General features: G+C 43.0%; 1 protein-coding gene across 1 annotated transcript in view; it reads right to left on the bottom strand.

The window, feature by feature from the left end:
• Window positions 1-11,023, bottom strand: part of LLGL2 (lethal giant larvae homolog 2 (Drosophila)) — a 26,797-nt gene that overhangs the window by 1,776 nt on the left and 13,998 nt on the right. Inside the window, exons 11-24 of the mRNA XM_009323761.1 lie at window positions 8,704-8,921; window positions 8,140-8,207; window positions 6,970-7,123; window positions 6,757-6,861; window positions 6,170-6,462; window positions 5,758-5,911; window positions 5,269-5,419; window positions 4,456-4,572; window positions 3,772-3,938; window positions 2,778-3,042; window positions 1,907-2,060; window positions 1,193-1,230; window positions 726-773; window positions 139-181 (exon numbers count right to left, since the gene is read on the bottom strand). Coding sequence (XP_009322036.1) covers window positions 139-181; window positions 726-773; window positions 1,193-1,230; window positions 1,907-2,060; window positions 2,778-3,042; window positions 3,772-3,938; window positions 4,456-4,572; window positions 5,269-5,419; window positions 5,758-5,911; window positions 6,170-6,462; window positions 6,757-6,861; window positions 6,970-7,123; window positions 8,140-8,207; window positions 8,704-8,921 — 1,975 coding nt within the window. The remainder of the gene's footprint in view (window positions 1-138; window positions 182-725; window positions 774-1,192; window positions 1,231-1,906; window positions 2,061-2,777; window positions 3,043-3,771; window positions 3,939-4,455; window positions 4,573-5,268; window positions 5,420-5,757; window positions 5,912-6,169; window positions 6,463-6,756; window positions 6,862-6,969; window positions 7,124-8,139; window positions 8,208-8,703; window positions 8,922-11,023) is intronic.

The raw sequence follows: 11,023 nt of genomic DNA, 5'->3' as shown, positions 1-11,023 counted from the left end.
TAGTTTGTGGGATACATACATGACCAGATTCCAGCACAAGGCTCCTTGCCATCATGTTGGGCATCCCCCTGCTTTCAGCTAGAAATGCCCTCCCTTGCCAGCCCCACCCATTAGGAATAGAAGTTGGTTGATACTCACCCTCTGCCCCCCTCAAGAGTACTCTGGATCTCCTTCAGGACTTCTGGAAAGCAGAGGGTTAAAGCAGTGAGCCAAACCAATGGAGATCTGCTTTCAGGCAGCAGCCTAGCCACATTCCACCTCCCCGCTGAACAGCCTTTAAAACCTGCTTCCCACAACACAGAGGTCAGACCTTATAATATCATTGCCTCTTCAACAGTACTAGGTTTTTACTGAACAGGCTTGGCATAAAGGACTGAAGCAGTCACTTGCCAGAGGAAAAGTTGCCAGTCCCAGTGTACCAGAGCCCCAAAGGAACAGTCTGTTCCAGCTGTCAGTTTACACAAGTCCTATTGGAAAGTAAAGATCCTTCTCTTATCACAGCAGCAAATGCAGCTATGTGGAACAACCCCTGCCTGAGGGCATGACTATCTGTCCAACTCCTCACTTCTACTGATTCATGAAAACCCAGTATTTCTACCAGTCTTGTGCAATTGCAGATCCCTTGGAACTGAGTACTGGAAACCACAAAATTCCCAGCAGCTTTCTTCTTTTCCCCACCCAGAAAGGCACCTGCCCTGTCAGTAGCAAGATTTCACCTCACTCACTTTCGTCATTGAGTAAGGCATGTTCCATCAGCCTCCCAGACTTCCTTTCTATAAAAGAGTAGGAAAAAAAGCTTTAACCTAACAATATTTTCTCCTTTTCATGAAATACGTGCAGTTTTGGAAACCCACAATAGAACTGGATTCCCCGCCCCCCCCGTTAAGTACCTTTTGACTACTGAATGCTTCACAACTAATCCTTAAAGCCTCTCACATACTGAATTGTATTTTCCAGCAATACTAGTTTGGCTAACAGAAGATCTCATCTGTAATTTCAGACCTTATCTTCCCACAGCCTCTTCCTTCCAGCACAAACTACGTTCTGTCCTTTCAAGGCAGTCTTGCCACATGTAACTTACTTTGCTTCCCTCGTGCCCCTCCTTACTTTCCCCTTTCTTAGGTAGATAATATCAACTGTAGCAATAGCAAAATATAGCATGCTACGTTTAGTACAATTATTTTTTGCTTACCATCTTCTCCATAGTCACCCGAACTCCTTCCTGATCCCCTAGAAAAGGAAAGGAGGCAGAAAACAAACACTGACTCTGAGGCATAGGGGTGCAGAGAATTCATGTATACTCTTGGCAGCTACAAGAAGCTCCAGTGCATGCTAACTAAATGGCTTGTTGAGCAAGAACGTAGGAAGGGCTTCATCACATGTTAGCGATGCAGAAATCTGCAGGCACCAGAGAACATTTCTAAACTTTTGGAATAAAATTCCTGTAGGATCTCCATAAGTGTCAGATCTACTGTTATTTGCTGATGTTCCAAGAGGAAAGGAAGAACACCGGCTTTCCCTTCACAGAGCAACAGTTCAGCCTCATCAGTAACACACAGCCCCTGAAGTATATATGCATGAGTCAAGTGTCAGTCAGACACATCATTAAGGAACAAGTAAAGCAAGCCAGAGCTTACATTTTATGACTCTAGCTTAGGGATACCAATTGCAATACTTCACTACTTTGTCCCACCAACCACACTGCAAGTAGGAAAACCATCAGGGAGAAGGTTACATTTCCTCATGCCAAGCCATCTAGGAATGTTGTTAACAAAGACTTCAAAGTCTTTTTTTTTTTTTTCTTGAAAGATGACATTCCCTACAAAATACAGAACTTTGTTGGAAACAGTCGAGTAGATCTCACTACTCAGACACTGTCAGTGTGCAAGAGTTTTACAGACTTTACCTGGATTTTCTCACAGCATTCTCCACGCCAGACTTGTTGTGCACATGATTGTTGCTTGTAACTTCTGGCATGTCCACAACACACCGGGGCTCCACTAACCATTTGGTAGAAAGGGAAAACCTCTCAAACTCCGATGGTGAGATCAGATAGAAACCTACAGATGATTGGGAATTTATAAGCAATTCTCAAGTCCAAGAATACAGTTCCAGAACTAGAGGTGATCCAAAAGAGAACAGATTAAGCATCCTCTATGTTTGGCAGAAAGGGTTTGCATTTCCTCCTATCTAAACAAGGAGGAATCACTGAGGAAGATACTACCCCAGTTTCCCCAAGGACTGGTTAGCCTAGAGACTGGGCAATTTAAGATTATGCCGAGAGATAATTGTATTGTCATTGCTGACACTTATGAAAAGCAGCATAGAAAGATGCAAAAACTGAACAACAAAGCAGCGATCCACCTTCAGCAGCCATAGGATGTTGGATTCCCGTTTTGCAATTTCAGTGTTGAGCCACAGGCATGTATAGGAAGCACAATGCAGCCATTTCCACAGTGCCTGCTGCTTAGAGAGCCATTCTCTTGACTCCAGACAAGAGGAGGGTGGCCAGATGGAAGCTACCTATAGGGCACATCCAACCTGTTATCTGAAAACTAGTGTATTCATTAACAGTAATGGAATAAACTCACTTCTGCTGCTGCTAATTCATGTGTCAGTACCTGTTGGCAACTGGTACTGGCCAGAAACATGTAATGGACATATTTACATAATATTCACATATATACACAGCCAGTTCTAAACTAAGCCCTATAATCCTTTTTCCATTGTCTCAAACACACAATAGAGGTAGATGATTTGGGAGAAGCACACCTTACCTTGGCCATATTTGGTGAAGACACAGGATGCAATGCCGCTCACATCCTCTTTGCGGATGCAAGGGTAGCGGATCTGTAACTTGAGGAAGGGCAGTGAGATGATCTGAATGTCTCCCAGGTTAGTCAGGACAGCCAGGTCATTTTCGCTGTAATCGTCAGTCTTGCAGCTGCCAAAGTTAGCAACCATCACCTTTCGTACCCTACAGCCTTCCAGGGCTGTCAGCTTGAGCTTCAGTTTGGAGCTAACCTTGGGTAATGTGAATACCTGTCAATAGAAACAAAACAATGACATCTCTTTCCTGCACAATGGCAGGAGCCGCACACCCAGGACATCTGCTGCTCCATCCTTTAACAATGTTTTCATTAGCAGTGAATACACAGAGCTGTAATCTGAGTCAACCTGGCTCCCTGCTCATGGGACAAGAAGTAATTAGCCACAGTATTAGAGTCTGTTTCTGTTCTGACATCAAGCAGTTTTACCTCTCAGGCTGCAAACTGCATTACTCCCCTGGTTCTTTCAAAACCCCTCCATATTTGGCTACAAATTATTACAGAAAGAGAACAGGGTTTACACTGTGTGCTCTTCTGCATTAAAAAGCCGGGGCCAGCCTACAGCAAGCTACTTCAAGTCTTCTCTTTTATGCTAATTAGTGTGCAAAACAAGAAGTTTTTTAGTTGCTTCATAGAAATGCCTACCAATTCTTGCTTCTGTACTAACCACAGCAAAAGCTCTTTCCCAAAAGCAGAAGCAGACTTGTCCAAAGTAATATAGGAATAAAATTTCTATGATCAGCATGTGCACCACTATGCTGAATACCCAAGTTGTCAGCACACACCTGATTTATGGACTGCACCAAACAGAAACGCTGTCCCAGGTTTGTTATTCAGGTCCAGAAGAATAAGCACTCCCGAGAGTTATCCTTTCACTGAGCACTGCTCAGTACTTTAGCAGATTTTATGCGCAGTTCATATGCACCTCCTGGGTGATACTTACCTTAAATTGCTCTTCAGACACCACCAACAGTTGATGGCTGCCTTGCATATCAGGACTCTTAGAAAGGTCATGTGCTACTTCTAGAGGTTCTGGGAGGGGAGTGCTGCGTCCGTCCAAGACAAGTATACCCACAACAGGAGCCCTGTGCATCAGCTGAATCTCTTTGGCTAGACAACCAAGATAAGAAGGAAAATGAACAGAAAAACCAAACAGGAGTCTAGTCAGAGACACTGTGTTAGAACTTCACTCACATCCTCTCAGAGCTGGAGACCTATACAATGTGGCTATAGAAACCCTGCCTAAAAAGATTTAGTAGTTGAAAGGGTATTTAGACCGAACAGGTTCATGTTAAACAGTAACTATTATTACATAAAGATAGCAGGTCCAGCTGTCAGAATAAGGTACATGTGCACTGAGGCTTGATGGTAAACTTCAATGACAGCTGATGAAAATTTACATTTCTGAAGTCAGTAGGAAATGAGGCTAAGGCATATCAAGCAGTGCCGGAGCTCACTTACTCTTCAGTTCAGTTGCTGCAGTGAGCGTTGCTTAGCTCAGATACTGCTACATTTAGCTCCACTCTCACTGATAAACAGCAGTAATCGAGCTACCTTGCTCTTCTGTATGTAACTCTTGGCGATAGCTCAGATCCATTAGGACCTTGCTTTCACAAGGCATACTTACCCTGCTCTGCCCTGACAGGTTCATCCACCCTCCTCTCTGCTGGCGGAACACGTAAACAGAAGGCGTAGACTGTACCTCCATTGGTGCCTGCCCACAAGGACGGGCAGTGGCGGGAGCCTGGAGTAACAAGAATGCTCATGAGCAAGGCACCATCTGTGAATATCCTTGTATAACTGCTTTCTACTAGTTATACACATCCTCCCTCTGTTTACATTCTAAATATCTTTATATTAGGGCAGACTTGCCAGGGAAACTACAGGTTCTTAGCACTTCTTTTCCCAACACGTGTCCATCAGAAGCCCTGATAAAGGTCATGGCATGTGAGTAAAGGGAACAGAGTGCTGCTTCCATCAGACACCACAATTGCTGCATCCAATTTTCACGTATTTATATTACATATGAGCAGAGTAAACTTGTGCATGATATCAGTTTGGACTCTGATGCACAACCAGCCACCACCCTCACCAAAATTAAAAGACTCTGCTGGGAGCAGGGGTGAACTTTAGAGTAATGAGGCAAGGAAAAGCTTATACTAAAAAGTCAGGTGTCATTCCAGCACATTTGAAAACCGCACATAAAGGCTGCATCCAAAGATGAACTACTACTTCTTGCCTTGAATTAGCCAGCAGCCAGAATGGCTAAATAACAATTCTGCATGACAACATATGCTCTTGTTCTATATTAGTTTTTCAGCATAGCACAAAGTAGGACACAGGAGGTGCCGAATTTTCTTGGCAGTAAATCCCAATACATTCCTTGGCAGGAGGAGGAAAAACCCATTTGGAAGAAAGGAGAGATGCTTTTTCTACTCACTGTCTCTCAAGAAGGTATCAGCAAAATATAAGGTGCGCACAAAGCCAGTGAAAGAGTCTTCTGCAGACCGGGCTTCAATCTTCCGCTGGACTGGAGCCAATTCCATTTCCTGCAATGCGTCTTGGTCAAATTTGGCATTTGCTTCTTGCACCTTCAAAGATGAGGAGACATTTTGTCAGTCAGGCAAAGACATAGTGGAGGGAGAGAGACAATAAGAGTGGCAGCAATAGAAAGGGAAAGCGCCATCATACCAGTGAACAGGCGTATTCTGCATCATATGTTCAACTACAGACAGTACGTTTTCTCTAAAAATGTGACTATTTTATCTAACAGATAGCAGCATCAGAAGTTGCCATTTTTGCCCTTATACCAGTAGCTACTGATACCATAGCAGGACTGCAGACTGCCTCCTGCTCTAGGCAGTCTAATCGGGACTCTGCATGCTCCAAGCTGTAAACAGACAGGACCCCAAAAAGGTGGACCCCTCACCTCTGAGGCATTTCCACTACCTCCTCGTCGCTTTCTACTGGACACCCGGCTTCTTCTGATCCGCCTGAATGATTGACGGAGGGACTTCTTCAAGGATTTCACCCGAGACAGTGGGCCTTCTAAGGCCAACTGGTCACTGGGATGCAGTGTACACCTGAAAGAGGGAGACAGTAGGCACATGGTCACTTTCTGCTGGGTGGCAATCACTCCCAAGAGTCCAGGAGGACACACACAAATGTCAGAACATGCTTATATATTCTTGAAGATCTTCAAGGACAGAGTCCAATGAGGCATGGCTTTTTGCTACACTGACTGCTCTTGAGAAATTGCTTATCACGACTTGCTTTGTTAACAATTCCAGGCCATCTTTAACAGAGGATTACCACAGACTTCCTGGAAAGAAGATACTTACTTGACAAAGACCAGTCGTTTCTGCTGGTGGTCAAAAAGCCCAAAACCATGACTGGTACCAAAGGCCACAAGCTTCCATTCAGAGTGAAGGGCCAATGAGGTGACCACAGCTGGTGGTTGACATTGGACAAGGACAAACGGCTGAAAACCAGCTTCAAATCGAACAGGTCCCTCTCGAGTCTTTAGTTTCTCGTGACCTTTCCATCGATAGCCTTCTTGGTCCTGCAGAAGATCTGCTTCAGCATGGTCCACAACGTGTTCTGCATCTTCGTCATTCAGTTCCATCACCAGTACCTGCAAGGAACAGGACAAACTGTGCTACAGCTTTTACAATGCAAGCAGTACTCCAAGCTGCAGGCCTTCTCAGCAGCTGCAAAACTATAGCATCTCTCAGGGCTGATAAATAGCATTAGATAAAGTCTAAAATACAGATTAGAGAAAGCAGAGAACCATGAAACAACATTTCCAGCTACTGGATCCATTTACCACTATAGAAATGAGTATTTCCAATTTTAACACATCTCCAAGTTGCACTGTGACAATCTGCACTAAAAGCAAGGTTTATGATGACTGTTTATATTTCAATACCTGTCCTGCTGTACCAGCTACAGCCAAGTATCCGCTGTATTTACACAGGTAGATCTTCTGGATTCCAAGTCTAGGATCATCGCTATAAGGGTCAAAGGTACCAACCTAGGCGAGAGAATACACAGTGGCTGGTCTTTGCAGATGCATTAACTTGGACAAGAATCAAAACTCCTCAGGTTTTCAGAAAGCTTCTACAAGCAATAGCTATCTTACCTTGCGAAGTGGAGGCCATTCATCCTCACCCAGGGTGTTCATATTGTCATTGGGATCAGCATCTGTGAGAAATACTCTCACTGTGCTTAGCTTATAAAGGAGATGTAAGCAGACACCAGATGCATCCCAAAACCGCACAGTGCCATCTTCATGCCTGTATGGGGCAGGGTTACAGAAACACACATCATACAGGAGAAGAGCAAATCACCCAGATGAGGATGATAAAACAGAGGGAAAAAAATACAACCAAAGATTAAACCACACTGTTCACAAAGCCCTGAGCTGTGGCAGCTTAGAGCTTCAAGATAAAGGTTTTTGGGGGTATTTTGTTGGGGTTTTGTGGGTTTTTTTTTGTTTTGGGTTGTTTTATTTTTTTAATCTAGTTTGTTCTCGATCATCTGATACCAGTGTACAGTGTACTCCAAAAAGCACTAAAAGGAAAGAAGCTTAGCATATAGAAGGAACAACTCATCCTGACAAAAATGCTATTACTGGGAGGGATAGAAGGAGGAGAGGGGAGAAAGAAATCAAGCTTTAATCTTAGTTCTCCAGATGAAAACTGGAAACATTCTTCCAACATAAGGGTAAGGACTTCTAACAACTTGGTGCATCAAGAACAAAGTCTGAAGAACAGCCCACAGAAATTCTTAAAAGTGCTTTGAAAAGAAAATTATACATTTTTATGGGATGAGACAGTCTCTTGCTAACTACTTCCACTGCTTAGGCTAGATCTGTTCGTGCTGATCAAAGCAGACAGGACTCCAAGCTAACCTCTTTTCTGAGATTCAGAACAGTGTAAGGTAGAGGGGAAAAAAACTTCAAAACCTGCAAGATTAAGCTCCACTTCTGCATTGCTCCCTTTGAACCAGTCTGGATTACTGCCTGCACTTCTACACTGATGTTTGCGGGGGGGAATGGTAACATGTCAGAACTACAAATAAGCCAGTTTTATAGGTTATCTGTGGACATCACAACCTGTTTGCTCAGAAGTAGTAGAATCAGTTAGCTTTACAAAGCTAGAAGCCCAGCTTTGAGAAGTTGTGTTGTAAAGTTGCAGCCTTCTCCCTTCAAGATGAGCAAGCTTTAATCCCATGGGAAAGCCTCAGTTAGTTCAAAAGGAAGAACAGAAACGGGAAAGGTCTCCTTGATTGTTATCAGTTAAGTACATACCCTGTCAGAAGCAAGTCCCTCTGTGGAGGATCTGGAGCTATGTTGCTGCCACCATCAATCGGCCATGGCTACAAATACATTAAGGGAAGACTGTGATTTCCTAGGCAGTGACAGTGTGAAGAGAACATGCAGTCAGCAGGAGAGTGAACTTCAGTGCAAGTGGCAGTGAAACAATCCGTGTTGTTAGCTTTTGTTTGGATTAGATGTTCCTGTTCTGACACCAGCTGTGCTTTTTAGAAGATATTCTACACATTTCCTCAAGAAGCTGTGCCGAAAGCTTCGTGCTTCTAAATGAGAAGTTTGTTACCACTGACAGCTGGGAACACTCAGACTTTCCTGCTAGCTTGTCAAAGCCTGAAAAAAATATCACATTTTAATCCCCCAGTGTGAGTAACTCTGGTGGTGCTCTGGGAAAAAGCCTTTCTCGACCCTATTAAGAGGCAGGACAACGTCTGTTGGGACTCATCCCTCCACACAGAGTCAGCAGAACAGACCACCCACATTCTGAGCAATCATGCTGTTCTTAAATGCATGGGAACACATGTACATTTAAAGCTGCCATACCATGTTCGAGTAGTGAATGTTCTGCTTGCTCCCAGCACTGATAATCCTCTCCCACAGTTTCAGTGGGATGTTGGAGACATGGTGTGAGCAGGTGATGGCTGAGCAATGGAGAGAAGCCAGGTATGGAGGATGGACTGCTGGCCAGCCTGCAGTTTTCAAGTCTATAACTACCAGCTCTTCTTCTGCCAGCACCACCATAGCAGAAGGGTCATCAAACTCTGCAGAAACAAGATTCATTGAGGCTGACAAAAATGACTGTCCAAGGTTAATAGAAACAAGCTTCCTGTAAGGCTTATTTGAAAACTGTTATCACAGAGCTCTACATTTTTGTTGGCAAAACCTCTAAATGCTTCTGTGTTAACTGGGCCTTATTGAGGCACTAATATTAATAGATTTCAAGATACTAACAGATTTGCGGCAAATTCGTGTTTCTTTACACGACTCCTAGGACTGTCAGAGTGACTTTTTATAGATTCCACTGCAGAATAAAAAATTTAACAACATACAGGGCTAAATAACGCAAGTTCATATTCACCGTTGTAACGGCCAGAACTCAAAGGACTTTACCTACAGCTAATTAACAGCATGGGGTGGACAGACATGCATACACCCCAGCAGTGACCCATTTAGTACTGTGTTAGGACCACAGTCCCTCCAGGCTAAGCTGCTTAAACACAGTAATGCCTTGGGTTCTGCAGAATGCTTCTCTGCTTGAACTGACAAGTATTTACAATTCAGCTCTCTTACTTTTCATTTTCCCTGCTTTTCATATGTTGTGACACATCCTCTGGACTTTCTTTTTTAAAAAGTGTGTACATAATCTAATATATATTCATACGTACATTAGACAAGATTACAAACAAATCTGTTAATGTAACTTTACAGATGACACCTGACACAATCAAGAAGTTAAGATTTTTTCATTGTAACTAGAAGTGAAAAAAATTTAGTCTACAAGGACAGTACTGCAGTAATGTTCACGAGACAGACACTACAGCAACTGGTCGGGAAAACCAAAACCACTAATCAGTTCACACCAATAATGATCAACACAGCTACAGAAATCTAAGTGAATAGGCAGCTGTAATGTGTCACATCGGGGTCGGGTGTGTGTGTGTGTGATAAACAGTTTGCCATACGCAAACTAGCAGCTTTTCACTGACCTTCTCTGCTAACCTGTACTTTTACTTCCCTTCTTTAGTTGTTTGATTACCTGGAATACACTTGCAAGAAGGCACGTCTATAAGCAAACACATACCAAGGCTGTTCTGTTAGCAAAATTAACTTCAAGTAATTAGTACTTGGCACCACTCTAGTTAGACACCCCAAGTTTCACCTCGGACTAGCCACAGCCATAACACACCACTAATCAGTTCGGTTTCTTCATGAAAAAAATGTTCTATATTCAGTTTTATTTCGCTTTCTTATGTGCTGTCACTTGCAGTTGCCTACAGGACTTCTGAATAGAACAAGTAATATCATACCTGTACTACATTATGCATGATCAGCCCTGCACTCTGACTGCTGCTGCCAACATTAACCAAATATACTCTGTTTTTACAATAATTTTTCCCTGCAAAAGCACAGATCTGAGCTCATTGCTTATGGCAAGAATCTATTTTAAGTTGCTGAAGTAGCAAGCATACTAGAATTTGTCATGACTGCCATACACTCATCCACCTGCTAATTTAAGAAAAAGAAAACAGGAAGGGCTAGCCTTTTAAAAATTGTTTCCACAGCATATTCGGGGTAGTGGAAAGTCACCAGCTACCACCATGCTGCAATGCATAAGCTTTGTGCTTATTAAATTAAGTGGCTTTGGTATACAATTAATACCTTCGTATTGCCATTGCAGGGAAGACTGCTTAAGGACAAACAAGGCAAGCTACGTAGATCCACTAAGCTTAGGCAATCAGCCACATGGAAGCCTGTCAACCACAGGAACCTCATTTTATTGTAAAAAAACCTTCCCCATCTAAGTGCAACAGCTTCAGGTTCCTGTAGCAGCTCCTGTCTGTACCCACTAGAAGTCGTGTCAACTAGATAACTCAATCCTTGGGAAGTATAAATTTAAAACCTGTTCAGTTCAGTTCCTTCATTCTAAAGGACTTCTAATCATATCCAGGAATTGAATTTCAAGTAGTCAGTCTCTTACCTAAAAAACTCAGATTTCTTTCATCTTTAAGACTTTTGTTCCATCATCTAGAATCACAGCTCTGACAACTTCGTAGAAAGTTAATGATAAAAGCTAAACAGTACCTCAAGTTTAATGGCATTGTTAAGCTTGAAGGTTTAGACCTATAGGTTCTGCATATTTGGA

Source organism: Pygoscelis adeliae, unplaced genomic scaffold (assembly GCF_000699105.1).
Source record: "Pygoscelis adeliae isolate BGI_AS28 unplaced genomic scaffold, ASM69910v1 Scaffold75, whole genome shotgun sequence".
NCBI lineage: Eukaryota > Metazoa > Chordata > Aves > Sphenisciformes > Spheniscidae > Pygoscelis > Pygoscelis adeliae.
This window is presented reverse-complemented; position numbering and strand designations above follow the sequence as displayed.